Source organism: Oryx dammah, unplaced genomic scaffold, assembly GCF_014754425.2.
Source record: "Oryx dammah isolate SB20612 unplaced genomic scaffold, SCBI_Odam_1.1 HiC_scaffold_12, whole genome shotgun sequence".
NCBI classification, from domain to species: Eukaryota; Metazoa; Chordata; class Mammalia; order Artiodactyla; family Bovidae; genus Oryx; species Oryx dammah.
Genome location: NW_024070196.1, coordinates 70142144 through 70160472, shown reverse-complemented (window position 1 = coordinate 70160472; position 18329 = coordinate 70142144). Strand labels below are relative to the sequence as shown.

General features: G+C 55.0%; 2 protein-coding genes across 5 annotated transcripts; both read right to left on the bottom strand.

Moving 5' to 3' along the window:
* Window positions 1-905: 905 nt before the first annotated feature.
* Window positions 906-8552, bottom strand: LOC120871295 (glutathione S-transferase theta-1). Of its 3 annotated transcripts, XM_040251178.1 has the most exons (6): window positions 8350-8539; window positions 7398-7556; window positions 6101-6188; window positions 4764-4914; window positions 1543-1719; window positions 906-1360 (listed from the first exon to the last, which is right to left on the bottom strand). In XM_040251178.1, exons 5-6 carry the CDS (start codon window positions 1714-1716, stop codon window positions 1166-1168), a joined length of 369 nt encoding a protein of 122 aa, XP_040107112.1. In that variant the 5' UTR covers window positions 1717-1719; window positions 4764-4914; window positions 6101-6188; window positions 7398-7556; window positions 8350-8539; the 3' UTR covers window positions 906-1165. The 3 variants fall into 3 exon arrangements, with proteins under 3 accessions (XP_040107112.1, XP_040107113.1, XP_040107111.1); XM_040251179.1 differs by lacking the exon at window positions 7398-7556 and having other exon boundaries at window positions 8316-8528; XM_040251177.1 differs by lacking the exon at window positions 7398-7556 and having other exon boundaries at window positions 920-1360; window positions 8350-8552.
* Window positions 8553-12787: 4235 nt separating this feature from the next.
* Window positions 12788-18096, bottom strand: LOC120871293 (glutathione S-transferase theta-4). Of its 2 annotated transcripts, none has more exons than XM_040251175.1 (5): window positions 17146-18096; window positions 16116-16203; window positions 15456-15606; window positions 14375-14551; window positions 12788-13296 (listed from the first exon to the last, which is right to left on the bottom strand). In XM_040251175.1, exons 1-5 carry the CDS (start codon window positions 17255-17257, stop codon window positions 13099-13101), a joined length of 726 nt encoding a protein of 241 aa, XP_040107109.1. In that variant the 5' UTR covers window positions 17258-18096; the 3' UTR covers window positions 12788-13098. The 2 variants fall into 2 exon arrangements, with proteins under 2 accessions (XP_040107109.1, XP_040107110.1); XM_040251176.1 differs by having other exon boundaries at window positions 15456-15570; window positions 17146-17261.
* Window positions 18097-18329: the final 233 nt, after the last annotated feature.

Here is an 18329-nt window from a genome sequence, read left to right as displayed (position 1 = left end):
CTGTAGCCCGAGAGGCTCCTCTGTCCATGGGATTTTCCTGACAAGAATACTGGAGCGGGTTGCCATTTCCTTCTCCAGTGGCTCTTCCTGACCCAGGGATTGAGCCCACCTCTCCTGTATTGCAGACCTACTAAGACCTAGGGCAGCCAAATAAATAACAAAAAAAACCCAAAACAAACCAAAAAACAAAAACAAAAAAAAACCTATTCCCAAACCCAAGATTCAGAGAAAGCCCAACTGGGGGAAAGAAAAAACAAACAAACAAACCTTGAGAATAGCTTGGCCTTCCTGGGCCCTTGGCTCCCAGTTTAAGAAAGATCTACCCCATCAGGAGAGAATTTTCTCCAGGTTGGATGGGGCCATGTTCTCCACCCCCTCCAGGGGACTGACCTCCACCATAACTCACCTTTGGCCAGACTACTGCGATATCCAATCTCCCTGCTTCCTCCCTGGCCACCCTCCAGTCCAACCCCCACCAACAGTCAGAATGTTATTCTAAAATGCAATCTGAACATTCCATTCCTCTTCAGGCTCTGCAGCTCCGAGGCGTGGCAATTCAGGTCCCACTTGACCGAGTTCTGACCGGGGGAGCTCCTGTTTGACGTCTCCTCCCCACCACCCCCTCAGGGTCGGTGCAGGACGCGTGATTCACAATGCTTGGTGCTGAAAGGGTGCCTGGCCCTGCAGAGAGTGTTGGCAACTCTGCCCCCAGCACCCCTGGAGACCTGCTACCTCTACCGTCCTCGTCGAAGAGCCAGTGGAGGGCAGGGCATTTGTTAATTTCACTCTGGACAACCGGTCTGCGGAAAGCTAAGCCACCGGGCCTGTGAAGCCGGCTGTCTCTCAAAGAGAGGCCAAAACCACGGCCAGGACAGATGGAAGGTCAAATAAAGCACACCTCAGAGTTAGAAGCAAAGGCTCAGGCTGAGCCCAGGTTTATTTCCCAGACTGGAAAGAAAACACAGATGAAAGGAGATGAGGTCTGGGTGAGCCATTCTCTTTGTGGCTTTGCAGCCCCAGCGACAGATGGGTGGGAACCTGGCCTCAGGAGCAGAGGACTCAGGCAGGCAAGCCACGCCTGCTCACGGGTCTGCCTCCCAAGGGACAACGGAAATGAAGCTCTCCACGAACTGCCAAGGGCAGAGCAGAGGCGCAGCTCCCTGGGTCATTGGATCATGGCTAGCACTTTGGGCAGCATCTTCTGCTTTAAGGTGCGGTCTGCAGGCTGAGAGTCCTTGGCCTTCAGGATGACCTCATGGGCCTCCTGGAAGAGGACCTCCCCCACCGCGGCCTCCACGCGCTGGCGCCACGCGGCCAGCTTGGGTCGGCCTTTGAAGACTTGGCAGCCGGCACCCACGGGCTGTAGAGAGAGGGGACGGGATGGGTGACCATGTATCGCAACACCAACCTGGTTTGGAGGCCATGGAACTCTAGAAGGTCTCTCCACAGGGTCCCACAGCCAGGGGCATGGTGTGAGCAGGACTTCAGCGCCACCCAGGACCTCCCTGCCTCATCCCCCCCACCACCACCCACAGCACTCACATGCATCAGCTCCGTGATGGCTACCAGGTCAGCCAGAGAGATGTGGGGCCCGGTGAGAAAGGCTTTGTCCTGGAGGAACTTGCCCTCAAGCGCCTGCAGGGCCATATCCAACTCTGCCAGTGTGGCCGCCAGCGTCTCAGGAGAGACCGGCTCACCCAGGAAAACAGGGAGCATCACCTGAGGGGCGGGCAGGCAGAGTGGGGGCTTAGGGGCCAGCATTCCTCCCTGGCCTCCAGGGCAGCACCTGAGACTTTAGATGTAAAAGGTCCTTAAATATAAATATAAGGTCTTTAACCATAAAAGACCATCAGAGGGTAATTCTGATTTATTCATGTCAGGAAATGCTATAGAGTAGTTAGAAAAAAATGCATCACATCCACCTGCACCACTGTGGGAAAATGCAAGCTGCAGAACGATCTGAGAGCGTTTATATAAAATTGTAAGCACTCAAAGCAAAGCATTTCTTTTGGGCTACACATAAATGGAATAATGTATAAGATCATGAACTGAAAGGCCTTGAACCAGATCTCAAGGGGCAGGCAGTGGGGGCGGACTTCAGGAAGGGAATGGGCAACAAAGAGGTCTGTGGGTTTTTGTTCCCTAATGTTTCTTTTCTTATATATATCAAAAATGATAGAAGACACAGCAATGAAACTGGTGACCCAGAATTAAAGATATACTTTCAGAAAGGAGGAAGGCACCTCTGAGAAGAATACGGAACGTCACGAAAAACCCACCATGATGATGCTAGAAAGAAAATAACCCTTTTTTTTTTTTTAAGTCATAAAAGAATATAGAACTTTAAAAGAAAAAGGAAAAATAAAAGAAAGAACAAAAAAGTAGAAAAGAATAAAGCCTAAACCTGCCTGTCTGATACGGAAACCACCAGCCACAAGAGGTTCCCGAGCTCTTAAAATATGACTGGTCTTAGACGAAATGTGCCGTGAATGTGAAATACACACCAGGAAACAGACACGGATCAATGGAAGGGACAGCGAGCCCAGAAATAAACCCACACGCTTCTGGCCAACTAATCCACGACAAATGACACAAGAATATGCAAGGGAGAAAAGAGAGTCTCTTCCATCAGTGGTGCAGAGAGGACTGGGCAGCTACATGAAGACAAATGAAACTTGAACATTCTCTAAGACCGTAAAGATAAACTCAAAATCAACTAAAGACTTAAACATAAGACCGGAAACAGTAAAACTCCTGGCAGAAAACATGGGCGGAAGCCCTGAGGGGCACTCAGGCGCCACTGTTGACGGACACCGGTGTTGCCGCCACCTTCTGGCTACTGTGAGTAATGGTGTTCTGAACGTGGTACAAGCATCTTTGAGACCCCGCTTTCGGTTATTTTGGGCATACGCCCAGAAGTGGGATTGCTGGGCCATACGGCAATTGCATTTTTAACTTTTTTGAGGAACCACCATGCATCGTCCACAGAAGCTATTCCCCTTACCATCCCCATCAACAGCACACGAGAGTTTCGATTTCTTCTTATCCTCCCTAACACTTGTTATTTTGCTTATCTGTCTGTCTGGGCTTCTCACGTGGTGCAGTGGTAAAAAGAATCCACCAGCTAACGCCAAGAGACGCAAGATACACAGGTTCGACCCGGAGTCAGGAAGGAGGAGGGAATGGCAACCCACTCCAGCCTGGAGAATCCCATGGTCGGAGGAGCCTGGTGGGCTACAGTCCACGGGGTCACAAAGAGTCAGACACGACTGAGCAAGCAATCCTTGACCTATCTATCTATCTGTAACAGCCATCCCAGCAGGGAGGAAGTGGTATTTCATTATAGACGTTAAAAAAAAATCTTTACTGAATTTATGACAATACTGCTTCTGTTCTGTGTTTTGGTTTTTTGGCCGCAAACCATATGGGATCTTCGCGCCCCAACCAGAGATTGAACCTGCACTCACCCCATGCATTCGATGGCCAAGTCTTAAACACTGGACCTCAGGGAGGTCCCCTCATTATAGTTTTAATTTGCATTTTCCTAAGGATTAGTGATACTGGACATATTTTCACGTGTTTATTAGCCAAAATCATACCACTGATACTCTGAATATTTTGGGTTAAGTAAAATATATTCAACAGTTTCTTTTTACTTTTTAATTATGGTTATTGGAAAATTTTAAACTACATATGTGTCTCACACTCTTTACTTTTGGGCAGCACTGGACAAAATGAGCTAAATTCCAGAGGGCATGAACCCTCCCAAGGTAAGCCACGTTCATCCCTGGGGTCCAAGCAGGTCGGGGTGCAAGCCTGCCATCTGTCTGGGAGTTTTCTGATGAAGCAGCCACGTGGGGGACTTAGGGCAGGGCTGAGAAGCAGAGCGATCTCTTGCTTGTAGTTGGTGCTTAGATTCCAAATCCTTGCTGGAGGAAAATGAGCAACCTGATTCCACCCTCAAGACATTTCTGAAACCAGAGATGAACTGAACTGTAACTAAAGCCACATCCCAGCCCCAATCCTGACTAGCTGGAAGAGACGAACCTCCCACCAAGGATGCTTGATAGAAGAAAGTGCAAGCCCCGTGTCAGACATTTATCGTGCACTCCGTGTCCACTCTCCTTTTATCTAACACGTAGCACACAGTAAGAAATTATTGTGTGAAGAAATAAGAAATTATAAGACAAGTAAAGAAAGAGGAAAATGTGGGTGTTCCCTGGTGACCTAGCGGTTAGGATTCGATGTTACTGATGTGGCCCAGGTTCAATCTCTGGTCAGGGAACTGAGATCCCACAAGCTTCATGGTGTGGCCAAAATATAAAAGAAAAAAAGAAAAATGTGACCCCTAATCAAGATGGCAAAAGACAACCAATAGAAACAAACCCACAGAAAACCTAGGGGCTGAAATTAGCTAACAAAAACTTTAAAGTAACTATTATAAGAATCAATACGTTAAAGAGTTTAGAAGAAAAGATAGACCAAGTGGGTGAGCAGATGTTGAATTTCACCAGAGAAATGGAAACTCTAAAAAAGAACCACATGGAATCTCTAGAACTGAAAAAAACATTTATTTCAAATACAAAGAATGTACTAGATGGGCTTAATGGCAGCTTGGGCAAACAGAGGAAAGAACTGGGAAGTCAAAGCCAGGTCAACAGAAGCTACTTAAACGGAAAGGAAGAATGTGAGGTTGCCGTGCCCTTGTGGGGCGATGCCCTCACCGGCCCCCTCCCCGGCCCTCTCCCCGGGGAGCACCTCACCTTATGCCACAGGGCTCGGAGGCAGTTTCTCCGCAGGGCTGTGTGCTGCCAGGCCAGGTACTCGTCCACACGGGCACAGGCCTGCAGGTCCTGAGGGTACCAGTGGTCGGGAACCTTATACTTGCGGGCCAGGTAGAGCAGGATGGCCACGCTGCGGGCGAGGGGAGGCCGTGTTGGAGGGCGGGGGACAGGGGGCCCACTGAGCCAGGGCTTGATACAGAGTCCCTTCCTGAATATTCCTGACCACGCACCAAGCTATTTTCTCCGTTTCCAGATAAGGAAGCCAGGCTTTAGAACAAGGATGGGACTTGCCCTGGGCACACAGGCTTTGGAGACTGAGCTGAGAGTCTCCCTGAGGCTAACAGGCAAGCTCCTATCACTGGGCTAAATTCCACGGCGAGTCCTGCCACAAGTTCGGAGCACAGTTTCTGACGGGAGGACCAGAGAGAGCTTCCTGGAGGAGTCAGCAGCAAAGCAAAGCACTGCAGAAGCTCAATTGCTTCCAGTTCCTTCCAGCCTGCATCCACTCTCATCACCCCACATTCAGACCCCAGGAGGCCCGATGCTTCAGAAAGCCTTTCCTGCCATCCCTTCATCTTTGTTCTCTGCCGTCCCTCTGTCCTCCCTAAAGCATCCTGCCGGAAACACAGGAGGGTGTGGGAGCTGTGGGGTCTCGGGCGAGCGGGACAGACAAGGCTCTTGCAGCCCCCCTCCTGTCCTGGGTTAGCCGGGCTGCCTTGGTGTTGGGATGGCAGGGCTGACCCGGAAGGACAGTGAGTGTGGGGATTTGGGGGCCACTGGGAAGGCCTTCAGGAACTCAGGGTACCCCAGGGGCTGGGCACCCCAGCCAAAGGGGCAGAAAACCTCTGTATCTGCCCCCGGACCAAGTTCCCTACTGGGAATCCTGCTTCCACACCGAGCTAAACAGTTCACTTTTTTTTTTTTTTCTCCTTTTGTTCCCAGCAAGGGAGTTCCGAGGAAGATGAGGGTCCCTGCTGTGATGGCAAATGTCCATGTGACTGGTGGTCCTCCCAGGGAAGGGCAACCCAGAGATGGGACCACCCGGAGACTTCAGCACAAGTTTGGCCGGGGGGCAGCCCTTTGGGAGATGAACTGCCCTGCCCTGCCCCCTTGCCCGGGGATCTCCCCTCACCAACCACCACTTGACTGGTAAGGTGCTTGCTTTTTCAACCATCCCTGTGAACTGAAACTGTGGGCAGGCAGGAGCCAGGGGTCCAGCCCTGACTCTCTGCGGGGTATTGGACCGAGGGCCCTTCACCTCGAAGTGACGAGATGGTTCCAGCGGGGTCTGCCAGCAACCCTGGGGCCCCAGTTACCTCTCGGTCAAGATGAAGTCCCCATCCTTCAAGACTGGCACCTTCTGCAGGGGGTTCACCTGGGCAAAGGCATCGCTGAGGTGCTGACCTGTGGAGAGCCCAGCGTGGTGCATAGTGGGGAGGAAAATGCCCCGCCCTGCCTGGCTGTGCCCACCTGCTGTACCCACCCCCCTCAAAAGGCCCCAACCGCAATTTCATGGCCCTTCTCCAGCCCCTGGCAGCTCTTGGTGTGGGAAAGGCTGGCGGGGGCTGCTGTGGGAGAAGTGGGAGGTTCTGCCAGCTGGTGCAAAAGAGAGCTCAACACCCCTTGCCAAGTTCCTGTGGGCATAACCTCCTCCACTAGGAGCCCCCCTAAAACAGAGCTTAAGGAGCTCCGTCCAGGGCAGGGCCTGTCCTTGCTCAGGCCCGCAGACTCCCATCCTCTGCCTTTTCACCATCGCCAGCATCACTGGCTCCCGCGTGGGGTCTGGGTGTGTCCCAGCTGCAGGGACTGGGAGACTGGCCCCCTCAATGCCACTTTCCCTGTGGACCCTAAGGATAGGTTCCCAAACACAGACAAGTGGCCTCTTCCTAGCGTCCACTTGAAAAGTGAAAGTAGTTTAGTTGTGTCCGACTCTTTGGGACCCCATGGACTACACAGTCCATGGAGTTCTCCAGGCCAGAATACTGGAGTGGGTAGCCCTTCCCTTCTCCAGGGGATCTTCCCAACTCAGGGTTCGAACCCAGGTCTCCCGCATTGCAGGCGGATTCTTTACGAGCTGAGCCACCAGGGAAACCCAGGAATACTGGAGTGCATAGCCTATCCCTTCTCCAGCGGATCTTCCTGATCCAGGAATCGAACTGGGCTCTCCTGCATTGCAGGCAGATTCTTTACCAGCTGAGCTATGAGGAGGTGTCCATTTACTTGCAGCCAACTTCCCCTGGACCCTCTGTGTCCCCTTGCTCACTCCGCCCTGGGCACCAGGGACAGAGCTGGTCCTGTTCTTAGGGTCCCACTGAAGCTCCCCGGAAAGGTGCAGCCCAGAGTCCCCTGGGACCCTGACCTCTGCTTGAGCTCGAGTGAGTGTTTTTTGCCCCTTCAGATGCAGCCAGAGAGAAACTTCTGGGGAGCACGGGTCATCACTGCTGCCCCTGCTCAACAGCTTTCAGAGGCTCCCCAGAACCCCAGGAGCAGGCAAGGCTGCTCAACGCCATCTGCTGTCCCCCACGGCCTCACCTCTCCAGCCTCCTCCCTCTCCCCCACCCTTCAGACTGTCCCTTCACCAGGACCCTCCCCTCCTCTCCTGGCAAAACACACCTCCCACAGCACCCTCTGTGGGACAGCCTGGCTGGGACGCCCCTTTGTGCCCACTCCGTCTCCCCTACCCCACACTCTGCAGAGGTGGCTGCTGGGCAAGCCAGGGGGCCAGTCCCCTGAGGAGGCTGGACAAGATGGCGATTCAGGCCTCGGGACAGGCTGGCACAAAGGCAGAATGGCAGGCGAGCCGAGCTGGGGGCGCTGGGTGGAAGTCTCAGCCCTGCAGAGTTGCCCGACTTGTTCTGTGCGCCCCACACGCACCCCCGCCCCCCGCCCCGCACTAGCAACACAGGAGCACTGCCTTCCCTACCCTCAGCTGCCCTGGCATGCCAGCTGTGCCCTTGGGACTCTGGGGATCTGCCAGAGAAAGTACAAACCCTCAGTGTGCAGGGCTCATCAACGCCACACACACCCCCCTCCGCCCCCCGCAGTCTCTCCGCATCCGCAGCGCCGGGTGCCGCCTTCTGAGAACGAGTGAGACAGAGGATAAGGCAGGCGCCGGCAAAGCAGGAGGAGGAAGGAAGCGGCGGGCGGGGGGCCACCCAGGGCGGCGGGGCCAGGGCATCAGCAGTCGGGGCCACAATGGAGGGGCTCGCTCTGCCTCACCCACCAAGCGGCCCCCTATTCCTTTCCTCCTGCCCCATCTCTTCACCCAGTCCCTGTCCCTATGCCTAGTGGCAGCCCCTGTTCGCCAGGTTCCTCCATTCCTCATGCGTGTCCCCCCCCCCCCCTCCCTCTCTCCCCCCCCCCCCCCCCGCTCTTCAACTGAGCCCTCCACTCCTCGTCGTCCATTCCAGGGACCCAGCCAAGCCTGGGGATCCCCAAATCTCCGATCTTCCTGGTGGCTGGCCGCAGGCCGGCTGAGGCTCGGGGAGGGGCTGCCCTGAGCAGTGTTGGACCTCCCCTCCGCACCCCCACCTCTCGGTCCCGCAAACCCCGGCCAGGCGTCCACCTTTGCGCAGGTCCACGGTGCGCAGCTCGAAGGGGATGCGGTTCTTCTTGGCGAAGATGTAGACGGCGCGGCAGGGCTGGGACAGCAGGTCCAGGTAGAGCTCCAGGCCCATGGCGGGGGCGGACCGGCCTCGCCACGCAGGGGACACGGGACTCAGCGGCCCCGGGCCGCGACCGCAGAGCAGCGCTCGGCCCGCCCCCCACGCGCCGCTCCCCATAGGCGCTCGGGCCGCACGCTCGGGTCCAATCGCCGGCGCCCGGCGGGTCTGCGGGGCGGGGGCTCCGGAAGGTCCCCTTGGGGGAGGCGGGCCGGTCACAGAGCAGAACACCGTCAAGGCTCATGCTGGCTGCGGCGTGTGTCAGAAGTTCTCGCTTTAGGGATGAAGAAATCGAGGCCCAGAGGGATCATGGGTCCAGAAAGTCTGACTCCAGCCTCCACGATCTTGGCCCCAAGCTGCAGAGATCCGGCGCCATCAAGAGGCAAGTTCAGTTCAGTCGCTCAGTCGTGTCCGACTCTTTGTGACCCCATGGACCACAGCACACCAGGCCTCCCTGTCCATCAACCAACTCCCGGAGCTTGCTCAAACTCATGTCCATCAAGTCGGTGATGCCATCCAACCATCTCATCCTCTGTCATCCCCTTCTCCTCCTGCCTTCAATGTTTCTCAGCATCAGGGTCTTTTCTGCCGGGGTCCAGCCCCGGTGGATCCAGGGTGATTCGAAGGTGGGGGGACGGCGTCGGCATCTTTGGAAAAATACATATTTAATTACAGATATAGAGAGAGATTAGAAACGGATAGTGTAGTAGGAGATAGTGTAGTGGAGAAAAGGAGGCTGAATCCAGATGGGAATTCAGCCAGAGAAACGGGAGCAAGAAAGAAGCGACATGGGGGACTCAGTCTTTCCGGAAGCTGATCCGATTCCTTTATTTTGGGGTTTGCTTATATACCTTTTGTTACACATAGGGATGAATACAGAGTCACGCGGGGGTCAGCAGTCCTGACCTTTATCAAAATCAGGTGCTTCACATAAATGTATAACAAAAAAGGGTCTTAGGGATATTACATCATCTTCTGGCCATGAGTGAGACCTGCTGACACTCTATATGATCCCTTCTTTCTGATAACCAAAAAGCTTATTTTTTCCAAGGGTGTGTTTTCTTAAACCAGGCACCACCCTCCAAATAAAGTTACATTCCTATAGCGTGAGGGTGTAGTGAGTTACAATCAAGAAAGGAATTTATTTAACCCAAAGTTAACATGATTAATCTTAAAGGTTAATACTTATTTCTCCTATATGTTAGTTATATTCATTATAAGGGCAGGGAATATGGAGATTTAGCAGCAAATATCAGCCCAACAAATGAAAATCCTTTCACCAATGTTCCCCTTAAGATCTATCTAGTCTTAAGATAGTGATAAAGTTACATTTTTACATGGCAAGGACACAGGGATTTATAATAAAGTACAGTGATCTATTACAAAAGAGAAAATTCATTAACTCAAAAAGTCTAGTATTGCTGACATCAAAACTACTATATTTCCTTTTCTATATTCCAAATACATTGATTAATATATTCCTAGGTGCCTAAGGATATGGAGGCCTGGCGGCAATCATTGACTCAACTAGAAGAAAAAGCCCTATGCTAATCAAGACACTCAAAATACTCCAAAACTCTCTGTGCTGTGTATGGTTGAGAGGTAGTAAACAATCATGTGCGTAGTGGCAGGAGTATGGATAATCCTGTCACACAAGCTAGTCTGTCAGCAGAGAGGTCTGACCTGAGACATCCTTGTCCCACCCAGAGCAGGGAATTAGCAGCAATTATTGACACAACAAATGAAAAACGCTTCACCAATATAATTCCTAACCAACCCATTATATTAATAATTTCTAACTCCCCAAAAGAATTTGCCATTAGTAAGTCTAAAACATCTCATGCCTCTCAGACTGGGAGGCTGTAAACAATCACATGTGGCTGGACGAACCTATACAGGCGGGCTAGATAACCTTCAGAGGAGTCCCTAAGCTGAAACACTCTTGTCACGCCCAAGAATTTTTATTGCCTTGGAGCTGCAAGTTTACTCCTTCTCCGAGAGAAATGGTTATGGGGGAGAGCATAAAACAGACTCTGGTTTTGGGGTAGATGCTCGGGAACAGGGGGTTTCCTGAGGCTTGATCACGCCTTTGCATATGCCAAGCCTCCTTCCTCATGACCTTTGCCATGGGCGGAGTTCCTCACGCTGGCCCCCGGCACTTTTCCAAGGAGTCAGTTCTTCACATCAGGTGGCCAAAGTATTGGAGTTTCAGCTTCAGCATCAGTCCTTCCAATGAACACCCAGGACTGATATGACCAAGAGGCAAAGCCTCAGCGGTCACTCCCTTGCCCCAGCGCACCTCTGGAATTTGACACAGGTCTTCCTGCCCCCAGCACAGTGCCTCCGTCTCATTCTCTGAGTGTGTTTCTTCCTCCTCTGGGCCTCTGTTTCTCCATCTTTGAAAATGATGGGAAAGATCCAGCAAGCCTGATTCTGGGCATATATCCAAAGAAAATGAAAACAGGATCTCCAAGAGACAGACACCTCCAACCCCATGTTCACTGCAGCTGAGCTAGAGTAACAACCTAAGTGTCGGTTAAGGGGTGAGTGGATGGAGGGAATCTGGAGATTACTCACAGACGCGTATTGAGGTGGAGGAGGAAAATGGCAGCCCACTCCAGGCTTCCTGCCTGGAGAATCCCCACGGACAGAGGAGTCTGGCGGGCTGCAGTCCATGGGGTCGCAGAGTCGGGCGTGACTGCGTGGCTAAGCACACACACGTATCGAGGACTCTTGTACTCAGCTTTAAGAAAGGAAATCGTGTCGTTTGCAACAACATGGATGGGCCTGGAGGTTATTATGCTAAGTGAAAGGTCAGACACAAAAAGACAAATACTGCCTGATCTTACTTGTGTGGAATCTGAAAAAGTGGGACTCTTACAAGCAGGGGTTAGAACGGCGGTTACCAGGGGCTGGGGTGAGACAGGGTATGGCAACACACTGGTTAGAGAGTAGAAAGCTCTGAGTACCCAAGATAAATAAGTTATGGAGCGTGGGGACTATAGTTAACCGGACTGCGTGGCACACGTGCAATTTGCTGAGCAGTTCTTAATGATTCTTACCAGGAACAACAACAAAACGGTAACTGTCTACTGAGGAAAGCACAACCTGAATGCTGTGAGTGAAGCTGGATCCAGGGTCTTGCAGAGAACAGTAGCCTTTTCAAAAATCCTTTTTTTTTTTTTTTAATTTGCTGATCTTCTCTGTTGTTTTTCTATCCTCTGTCTCCACTCAAATCTTTATTATTTTTTTTCTCCTGTTGGCTATAGGTTTAGTTTGCCTTTCTTTTTCTACTTCCTCCAGGTGTAAGTTAGGTTGTTGATTTGAGATCTGTATGCTGCTGCTGCTAAGTCGCTTCAGTCGTGTCCGACTCTGTGCGACCCCATAGACGGCAGCCCACCAGGCCTCTCCGTCCCCAGGATTCTCCAGGCAAGAACACTGGAGCGGGTTGCCATTTCCTTCTCCAATGCATGAAAGTGAAGTCGCTCAGTCATGTCTGACTCTTCGAGACCCCATAGACGGCAGCCCACCAGGCCTCTCCGTCCCCAGGATTCTCCAGGCAAGAACACTGGAGCAGGTTGCCATTTCCTTCTCCAATGCATGAAAGTGAAAAGTGAAAGTGAAGTCGCTCAGTCATGTCTGACTCTTAGCGACCCCGTGGACTCCAGCCCACCAGGCTCCTCCCTCCGTGGGACTCTCCAGGCAGGAGGGCTGGAGCGGGTGAAATCTGTATGCGTTCACAGCTATTCAGTGGCCTCTCAGCCCTGTTTCCTCCCGTAAGTTTGGGTCTGTTGTGTTTTTAATTTTTTAAGGAACTTTCTAATTTCCCTTGTGATTTCTTTGACTCATTGGTTGTTTAAATGCATTTTTAAAAGCACTTCATTTCCTAGCTGTCCCTCTGTTATTGATTTCTCCTTGCATTCCACGGTGTTCAGAAAACACACATCATATGATTTCAGTCCATTTAAATTTCTCGGGATTTATTTTATGACCTCACCCGGGGTCTGTCCTGGAGATCACTGCATGTGCCGTCTAGAAGATCATGCATTTTATGTTGTGGGTGCTGTGCTGTGTGTAGCCGGCAGGCCGATGGGTTTATTTTTTTTAAAACTATCTATATTACTTATTTGGCTGCAGCAAGATAAATATTTATTGCTTAGTTGCAGCAAGTGGGATCTCTGATCTTCATTGTGGCATGAGGAGTCTTTAGTCTGGGCAAGCAAACTCTTAGTTGTGGCACGTGGGATCTAGCTCCCTGGCCAGGGATTGAACCTGGGTTCCCTGTATCGGGAACATGGAGTCTTAACCACTGGGCCACCAGGGAAGTTCCCCGATAATGTTAGAATGTAGTTCAAACCTCCATTTCCTGCAGGATCTCGATCTTGTTATTCTATCCATCAGTGAAAGTGGAGCACTGAAGTCATCAGCTGTCACACTGACAGTTTATTCGTGTGTAACCTTTCATTTTCCGGTTCTTTTTGGAAGCTGGGGGGACTTGCGACTGCCACCCAGCCCCAGGCGCATCTCGGGCTCGGGAGCCACGGGAGTTGTTTCAGTTCTTTATTAAGCAGAGAAGCAGTGAATTTCAGCGTCTCCCTTAAGGAAAGGGGTTCCGGGGGCTGAGCCGGCCAGGCCCGCAGGGTGGGCTGCCTCTACTTGAACTTCTGCAGCAAATCGCAGATCCTCTCCCTGACCATCGGGTCCAGTGTGGAGCAGTCCCATTCCGCCAACTTCACCAGCCGGTCGTGGGCCTCGCAGAAGAGGCTGGAGCCGATGGCCAGCTCCACCCTCATGCGCCACTCGGCCAGCTTGGTGCTGCTGAGGAAGACGTTATGGTTGCCGGCCATGGGCTGTGGACAGATGGAGAGGAAGGCATGGTCAGCCTGTGGACCAGCCCCACCTGGGCCCCACCTACAGCCACAAGGCTCTCCCTATTTGCCCCTGCGGCCAGTGAGCCTGCTGGCCTCCGAGGCCTGGCCAGGGCTCACAGGTCATGTAACAGATGGAGGCGGGGGTGGAGGACCTTGAGTGACTCTCTTGTTGCTGGTCTTGCTCCACGGCTCCTGAGTCCCTCTCAGAGGGGCCTGTGACCCAGGGGTTCCCACTTCTCCAGTGTGAAACCTCCCAGGGGTCTTGCCTTCTTCCATGGATACCCCCTGCCCCCAGACGGAGGTGGGAGGAATTCAGTTATTTCTCCCTGTGTTGAACCTCCCTCTGTGATCAAGCACAGGAACTGCGTGAGAGACCCAGCCGCAGCCTAAGAAACATGAACCCACAGTGTCTGGGGTCGGTCTGGGGAAAGTTTAAGGGGTGTGCCCAGATGTCTGGGGTGGGTGTGGGGTGAAACGTAGGGGACTGCACCACATGGGGCAGAAAGACTGGGACTTTTTTTTCCTCCCTGTGCTGATCTGTACTGCACACTGACCAAGGACCAAAGTGGCCACTTTGCATACTGGCCAGGGTCTCAACTCCATCCTGCACACCAGCTTGGTCAGAAGTGCCCACCCTCCCCTGCACACAGAAGCTGCATGAGTGTCCCCCACCCAGAGCAGCTGGACCCTTAGGCACAAAGCCAGGGAGCGGCCCTGTCCGACTGCCCTGACTGGAGCTCTGGAAAAGAGGGGCACTTTGGTCAGAAGGACACTTTGGAAGCCTCTGGACTCTTCCTGGAGGGTCCTTGGGGAGGAGGAGGCCCCTGGGATCCCGGCTGACTGAGCAGGCTCACCCTCCAGCTCCCATCCCCATGGAGGACTCTTCCTGAAGCACTAACGACCACCATCCTCCCTGGTTCAAAACCTGGGCTTCCTGTGGTTCGCCCCGGGTCAAGGCCAGGCACCCAGGCGTGGCTGCCCCTTCTCCAGCCTCTCGGCAAGTTACGGCCGCAGGGGAGCCCCTCGTCTGCTCCGAACGCCTGCGCCCGCTGCGAACCTGCATCATCTCCACCAGGGCCACCAGGTCGGCCAGGGAGACGTTGTCCCCGGTGACGAACATCTTGTCCTGCAGAAACTTTTCCTCGAAGAGCTTCAGGCTGTTCTTCACCTCCGCCAGCATCTGCTCCGTCTTCTCAGCTGGGACCTCGTCACCCGTGATCATTGGGATCAGCAGCTGCCGGGGTGGGGGAGGGGAGGGAGAGGAGGCCCCGTCTGACCCTCCAGGCCTCTGGAGGCCCCGTCTGACCCTTGCCTGCTAAGAGAGGTGGTGGACAGTACCAAGGATGTAAAGTGGTATTGCCTCCGTGGGCAGTCTCGGTGGGCAGAAGTCGCCTGGGGCCCTTGCTCAGAAGGATGTGAGGGACTACCCTGGTGGTCCAGCGGCTAAGACGCTGAGCTCCCAATGAAGAGAGGGCCCAGGTTCGATCTCAGGTCAGGGAACTAGATCCCACATGCTGCAGCTAAGAGTTCACGTGCCACGACTAAAGATCCCCATGCTGCCACAGAGATCAAAGACCTTGTGTGCTCCAGCTAAGACCCAGCACAGCTTCAAAAGATTAATAAAAGATTAAAAAAAAAAAGAAGGACTTGAGGTCCCAGCAGGAAAGAGTCCTGTGATTGATTAGTGATGTCTGCCACAGGTGTAGCATAAGAAGTAGGGGCACGTGAACCGTTTATTTGTCATCTTCAAATATGACGGTCTTTATGGGCTCTTTCACTTTTTTTTTTTTCCTCCCACTGCACAGCTTGAGGCTTGCAGGATCTTAGTTCCCCAACCAGGGTCTGAACCGGGGCCCCAGCAGTGACAGCACCGAGTCCTAACCACTGGACCGCAGGGGAATTCCCAGCTCTGATCCCTCCAGTTCAGAATGAAATGTCTTGAATCCTATCCTGGCTTGAGTGACACCAGCTCCTCCTGGGTGCCCTTCCCCTCGTCCCTATAAGGCTCTTTCTTACCCACTGGTCCGTGTCATACCCCCCACAGCTCTGTAAGGTGGGCAGGAGAGGGAGCTGCAGAAATGAGGCTCAGAGCGGGGTAGGGGGATGCTTGCCTGAGCCCCAGCCGTGGGCTCCCTCACCTTCAACCAGAGTATCTTGTTCATGGGCAGCTGAATGGCTGTGTGCTGCCAGGCCATGAACTCGTCCACACGGGCGCGCATGTGCAGGTCTGGCGGGTACCAGTGCGAGGGGGCGCTGTACTTGCGGCACAGGTAGAAAAGGATGGCCACGCTGCAGAGAGGATGGTCAGGGCACTTCCCAGGCTGGCCTGCCCTTGCTCGCTGACCACCCGGCACCGCCTATGGGCCCCCAGCTTCCCTCCTGGAGGGGGCTGAGCCCAGAGGCCTCGGGAAAGGCAGTCAAGCCCACCCCCAGCAGCGAGGGCCCTGCGGGGAAAGGGGGTATTGGTGGGTGGCCTCAGACAGGGCAGAGCACGTGGGGAAATCCCTTGGGAGGTCATTCCTAAACGTTTGCAGGTGAAGGATGGGGTGGCCAGGAGGCAGGGGAGCTGAGCGGGGTACAGGCGATGCACAGTGAGCCCAAGGGGACCACCGACGGAGCTGGGGGTGGGTACTGGGTTCCTTATGCCCCTGGTTCTCTAGCGCACTTGTTCTACTTTGGTGCGTGTGAACTTCTCCGAGGTAAAAGAAAGCCAGGGATCAGAAGCGCAGGTGGGCCAGGTGGGAAACTCCCCCAGGAGGAGCGGAGACTCAGGGTGTGAGCTCCGGGAAGACAGTTACCTTTCGGACAAGATGAACTTCCCGTCTCTGAGGCTGGGCAGCTTCCTCAGGGGGTTGATCTCAATGTACTCCCTGCTGTGGTGGTGACCTGAGAGGGGCAGGAAGCTCTGAGGCTGCTGAGACCCCAGGGACGAGAGACCGGGGCCTCCCCAAGGCAGGAAGAGTGCCTCGTGGTGCATCTTCCCAAGAAGGGGACGCTGCGCCCCAGAGGAGACGCACGCCGCCCCCAGGTGAGGAGGCACATCAGGGAGCCTAACGGGCGCCAGGCCAGCGCGCTGCCGCTGCGGCCAGGGCGGCCCTTTGGCTCCAGGAAGCTGGAAGCCTCCAGCCCTCACCCCCAACTCTGGGCCCAAAGCCACAGCCTGTGAATCCACAGAAGCCCTGGGGGCCTGGATCCCAGCCCCAGGCCTCCGCCCCCTCCAGGCTCTGCAAGCAGAGATTCTGGAGCCTCCTCTGCGGTCGGGGCGGTGATGGAGACCGGGGCCATGACCCTCACCTGGGCTCCGGGGAGTCGCCCTGGGCAGGTCTGAACACTTGGCGGGGGTCGGGGTGGGGTGGGGTGGGGGTGGGGGGCGAGGGAACAGGTACAGACGCAGGCGAATGAGGAGTAAGTACTCATGCTCCTGTGACCTCGGCCGCCCTGACCCGCAGTTGCTCGGCAGCGGAGAAGGCGGGTGCGCTGGCTGAGAGCCGAGGGACCCCTCTTGCGCCCACTGCGCTCCGCCCCCCGCCCCCGTTCATCACACAGTGAGGAAGAATCTGCCGGGCACGGCAAAGGCGGGCGGGGCAGACACAGAGCGGAAGACTGCCCCCGCCAGGAAGCTTTTCTTCCCTTTGTGCACTTGGGTGGGGCTTGGCAAGAGGGCGGAGCGGGGCTTGGCGTGGGCACTTGGGTGGTGTAGGCGCGTGGCGCATGGGTGGCGTGGGTGCATGAGGGGCGGGTCTCTTCTGCCTCCACTTCTGTGAACCCCTGACCTAGCATCCTGTCTCCCCTAGCACCCAGCCCACCCGGGCAGCCGCAGGTGCCTACCTTTCAGCAGATCCACAAACTGGAAGTCGAACGGGATGCTGTTCTTCCTGGCGAAGATGTAGACGGCGCGGCAGGACGCGGACAGCAGGTCCAGGTAGAGCTCCAGGCCCATGCTGGGCCCCACCGCGGCTGGCAGACACCCAGCCGCACGCAGCCCACTGCAGCCTGTGCCCTGGCCCCGAGCCCACCCACCCAGGCCCAGCGCCCTGCATTCTGGAACTCATTGTTCTCTTGGTGTTGCCATGAGGCCCGAAAGCCTGGAATGCTCACAGCGGGAAGGATTGTGAGGACACTCGGGAGCAGACCCACAGCCACCCCGTGGTGGGGGGGGTGGCTGTGAATTTGCCCTTCCCTTCCCTGGGGGCACGCATGTGTGTGCCCCTGGCCCGTGTCTGAGAGGGGCTTCCGTGTAGGAACTCCTGGGGCCAGGCCTTTACGGCAGAAGGTGACCAAAGAGGCATTATAGGTTCCAGAAGCGGCGGGGGGCGGGGGTGTCTAGCCCGAACTGTGGCTAGAAATGGGTGCAGAGAAAGAAACCGGAACCTGGTGGGTTGTCAGGGCACTGGGTGTCACCACCAGGGACTCAAGGGGTCACAGAGGAGCTCAGAAGCTTCCAGCCTGAGTTGGGACCAGCCGCGCCCGAGAGCCAAGCACCTGGACTCGGCACCCGGAGGCAGAGGAGGGTCACGCGGGGGGCCTGAGTGCTGCTGTCTCTGAGCTGCTCGACTTGGGGAGATTCCCAGACCGTTTAGAAACCGGGAGAGCCCACTGACTGGAGCAGAGCAGGGCTGGAGACTAGCGACGGGCACACAGCACGCTTACTGCAGCCTGCAAACCACAGGGGCGTGGCCGGCCCTCAGCGGGGCTGCTCCTTCACCTGCTGCCCCAGCTTCTGGGCCTCCTGGGGGTCCCACTGGGCCTCCTGGGGGTCCTGAGGCTGGAGCACACGCCTGTGGGCCTCCTGGACGAGCTCGGGGCCCAGGGCAGCCTCCACACAGGCCCGCCACGCGGCAAGCCGGGGCCAGTCTCAGAAGAGGTCGCAGCCGACGGCAGCGGGCTGGGGAAACAGGGCAGCTGGGGCTTGGGCTCAGCGTGCGCCCAGAGCAGCCCCGGGGCAAGTGGGCAGGAGAACCTCACCTGCATCAGCTCCGTGAATGCCATCAGATCCTCCAGGGAGACCTGCC

Excerpts from the sequence above, each read along its gene's own strand:
- LOC120871293 (XM_040251175.1), bottom strand. The coding sequence starts at position 17,257 with ATGGGCCTGGAGCTCTACCTGGACCTGCTGTCCGCGTCCTGCCGCGCC. Across the intron at positions 16,204-17,145 it reads GTTTGTGGATCTGCTGAAAG|GTCACCACCACAGCAGGGAG; the intron begins GTAGGCACCTGC and ends TGCCCCTCTCAG. Across the intron at positions 15,607-16,115 it reads AAGTTCATCTTGTCCGAAAG|CGTGGCCATCCTTTTCTACC; the intron begins GTAACTGTCTTC and ends TCCTCTCTGCAG.
- LOC120871295 (XM_040251177.1), bottom strand. The coding sequence starts at position 8,461 with ATGGGCCTGGAGCTCTACCTGGACCTGCTGTCCCAGCCCTGCCGCGCC. Across the intron at positions 6,189-8,349 it reads CACCGTGGACCTGCGCAAAG|GTCAGCACCTCAGCGATGCC; the intron begins GTGGACGCCTGG and ends GGCTCTCCACAG. Across the intron at positions 1,361-1,542 it reads CCATCACGGAGCTGATGCAT|CCCGTGGGTGCCGGCTGCCA; the intron begins GTGAGTGCTGTG and ends CTCTCTCTACAG.